The following is a 3,394-nucleotide window of genomic DNA, read 5'->3' as shown; positions in this document are numbered from 1 at the left end:
TATACAAATAAAAGAGATTTGTATTAATAAATTAAATAAATTGTATCTATTAAATCTTTTGAATACATATCAGATAATGATAATAAATAAATATTTTCTTATAAAAAATGAGAAAAATAAATATTAAAAATAAATCTCATTCGTTTTGCTAAGTTTTTAAAATAATATATTTTATTTTTATTATTATATAATTATATAATATATATCAATTTATTCATTGAAATAAATAGAAAGATAAGCTTCTTTACGTATCCATTGTTCAGCTCTTGCAGGATGTATCAACCATATTTTTGCAGTTGTAGTTTCATGTTGATGCATAATTGAACAATCACGTATTTTCTAAAATAAATATATAAATGAATAAAAATTTAATACATTCATATATAATTATAATTATGATTTTTCACAATAAATGCTTACATGAAAATTTTTTAATTCCTTTCTTTTGAATTTTATTTCTTTTTCATATTCTTTATCCATACATGATCTACATAAAAATATTTCATTTTTAAAATGCCAATAATCACCAATTGGCTTTTTCCCACATATTTTGCAAGAATCTGTATTTCGATTACAACATTTAAGCTCCACTCCAAGTTTCATTTTGACTTTACCTCCAAAACTATGCTGTACCATATTAACTTTTTTTTTCATATTAGCATACATTCCTGGACTACATACATTAAATTTTAATTTATATAAGCTAAATTAATATTATATAAATATTACAACAATATTAATTTTATACCCTGGCATTGTATTACTAAAAAATGTTTGTCTTTTACTATTAGAGTCAAATGGATATTTGGATTTATGTATTAATTTAGGAAATACATAAGTATCATAATGTGATGGTGATGGATAACTATCTTTAAACATAATTTTTTTACTAAATCTGGCAATTCCGCTGTAACCTTTTTTACTAATACTATGAGAACAAGGCTGAAACAAAGTAAAAAAAATATATATATAATATAAATTTATTTTACGATATTAAATTCTATAATTAATATTTTTTAACAATTAATCTATACCTTTGTTTTAATTGCTTTAAATGATTCTAGAACATTGTATGAATTTGGTGCTATATTTGGATAATCTTCTAATGTATAATATCTCATAAATGGATTCATATATTTTTTTGATATAATATCTCGAGGACATCCTGATCCAAAACATATTTTTTGTTGTTCTTGTTTTTGTATAACATATTTAAATCCTATTATAAAATTCTATTATTATATATTATAAATAACATCATTTTGTTGTATTTGAAAATAATTAACACAGTCACATTAATGTTTATATTTTCAAAATATTTAAAAATTAAAAAAAAAATATATTATTAATAAAATATATGTATACCTTCCTGATTACTAACTGTCATTATTATGTAAATATGAAATATATTTAATATAAATGTTACAATTTCAAATTTATATCAATAAAGTCAATAATTATTAGTAACGTATATGCTATATATAAGTATATATCTATTGAATGAATTTATGTATCTATACTCATAAAATGCTATATTAAATGTTTCTAATATTCATAATTAAAATTTTATTATCCTTATACATTTGTTTATTATATAATTCATATTATAAAAGTAATTGTATTAAATTATAAAATAAAAAATTTGAATTTTGCAATTTTATTATTGAGTAATTTATAATATTAATAATATTAGAAATCACATTTTTCATTTTTTTCAATTTAAAATTATAAATAAATTTTTAATTTACTAACGAAGTTCTTTATTTTCATTAATATTAAAAATTTTTAAAATGTATTTATAGATTTTTTTGTAAAGTACTATAATATTCAGTTTTCATGAAAATAATTTTAAAATAAATAATAAATTATAAGAAATATTTATGTAACATATTAATTTAAATTAAAATTATATATATAAATAAATACATGCAAATAATATTATATTCATAATAATATTATATAATAAAAATAAGAAAATAACCAATCAGTGTACAGTAAATTATATTTTACTCAATTCTACGAAATGAAAATAGAGGGCATCTTTTGTATACACTTTTACGGCATTTAAAAAAATATTTTTTCACATATATATTAAAAAATATTTAACATTTATATTTATTTTAATTAATTATAATTTTTATTTTATATATCATATAATGTATATTTGTAAATATATTTTAAATATAAATATAATTATAAAATTTATATTTCAGCGCCCTCATATAACGCATGTTTATATTGTATTGCACAGATATAACTTACGCAGTTTGAGTCAAATTCACAACTTTCTTAAAAAGAAAATATTAATATTTACTATTTGAATTTTTATGAATAATTTAAGATTGAAATAAATGAATAGAAGATATAATTATAGTTAAAATATTTGTTCAAATAAGAAAGAAAGAAGAAATAAATATTTAAAGTACAGGAAGCATTATAGAAGTTTAGTCGAACAACAGAGTGCGGTAGTCTTAGCAGGTCGATGGTGCTGTTCGTACTGACGGTTCGTTTGCAGCCGTCTTTGCTTCGTGATGCGTCCACTGATGTGTGTTTCTGCACATGGCCGTGCCGCCCAACGGGCTTCTGTATTGTTCTACAGTTTTTCGCACTTTATCACCGGTAAATGGACTTATTATAATTAAATTTTCTATTCCAACGATTAAAAAATACGCATTTTGTGCCTTGAACTATACAAAAAACGTTTTTCGTGTCGATAATTATAATTAATAAGTCAAAAAGTGAGTCTTTGGTAATATCGCATCAGTGTTTAATTCGCGATATAGAGTTTAGCATTTTTCCTGGATTTTCAAAAAACTCATTATTTATGAAACTATAGTCGATTTTATATAACTTTATGTTATAAGATTTTATCAGTGAAGATTTTTTTTTAAGTCATTACGTTGTAATGTAATATTCAAGGACGCACAGCGACAAATAAATCATAATTCTTATATATTAATACATCTTATCTAAAATTGTATGATTCAAATATGTTACGTTATTTTATACAGAAATTGTAAAAATGAATAAAATTATAGATATTTAGCTTATTAAAAAAATTTATTGCTTTAATTATTTACTAATATAAATTTCTATTGTTATAATCATTAAAAAATTACTTGTATATGTTATTGTAACAATATTTTTTATAGGAATAATTATTTCGTAAATTTTCATTAAATATACTTACAAATTACAATTTAAATACAATTTAAATTAAAGTTTTAGATTTTTTCTAAATAATTTATTATGTATAATATTATGTATACTTGTTGCTTTTATTTTTTTTTTGCAATTTATAACTTTTAATTGAATGAAATTTGTTTTCATTCAGTGTATGTCTAATTATCTATACTAATGTTTATTCTTTGAATATTTGTAAAAATTAAATATT

At 19.7% G+C, this 3,394-nt stretch overlaps 2 protein-coding genes across 3 annotated transcripts in view; one reads left to right on the top strand and one right to left on the bottom strand.

The window, feature by feature from the left end:
* Positions 1 to 179: 179 nt before the first annotated feature.
* Positions 180 to 1,407, bottom strand: LOC116186242. The gene is made up of 5 exons (XM_031512874.1): positions 1,366 to 1,407; positions 1,035 to 1,219; positions 749 to 942; positions 421 to 673; positions 180 to 339 (listed from the first exon to the last, which is right to left on the bottom strand). Exons 1-5 carry the CDS (start codon positions 1,385 to 1,387, stop codon positions 211 to 213), a joined length of 783 nt encoding a protein of 260 aa, XP_031368734.1. The 5' UTR covers positions 1,388 to 1,407; the 3' UTR covers positions 180 to 210.
* A 1,054-nt stretch (positions 1,408 to 2,461) lies between these two features.
* The window catches only part of LOC102675881 (general transcription factor IIH subunit 1), a 5,069-nt gene continuing 4,136 nt past the window's right edge, over positions 2,462 to 3,394 (top strand). Inside the window, exon 1 of one of the 2 annotated variants that reach the window (XM_006620631.2) lies at positions 2,462 to 2,619. In XM_006620631.2, the coding sequence (XP_006620694.1) occupies positions 2,483 to 2,619 (137 nt within the window). In that variant the 5' untranslated portion in view covers positions 2,462 to 2,482. Of the gene's footprint in view, positions 2,739 to 3,394 lie in introns of both variants that reach the window. The other variant, XM_006620632.2, reaches the window with a different exon arrangement.

The sequence above is a fragment of the Apis dorsata genome, unplaced genomic scaffold (assembly GCF_000469605.1).
Source record: "Apis dorsata unplaced genomic scaffold, Apis dorsata 1.3 scaffold_524, whole genome shotgun sequence".
Taxonomy (NCBI): Eukaryota; Metazoa; Arthropoda; class Insecta; order Hymenoptera; family Apidae; genus Apis; species Apis dorsata.
Note: the sequence above shows the minus strand (reverse complement) of the source record. Positions and strands in the feature narration are given on the sequence as shown.

Bases quoted from the DNA above. Each gene is read 5' to 3' on its own strand.
- LOC116186242 (XM_031512874.1), bottom strand. From the start codon at position 1,387: ATGACAGTTAGTAATCAGGAAG. The intron at 943-1,034 runs GTATAGATTAAT...ACTTTGTTTCAG, and splicing joins TTAAAGCAATTAAAACAAAG to CCTTGTTCTCATAGTATTAG. The intron at 674-748 runs GTATAAAATTAA...TAATGTATGTAG, and splicing joins TTTAGTAATACAATGCCAGG to TCCAGGAATGTATGCTAATA.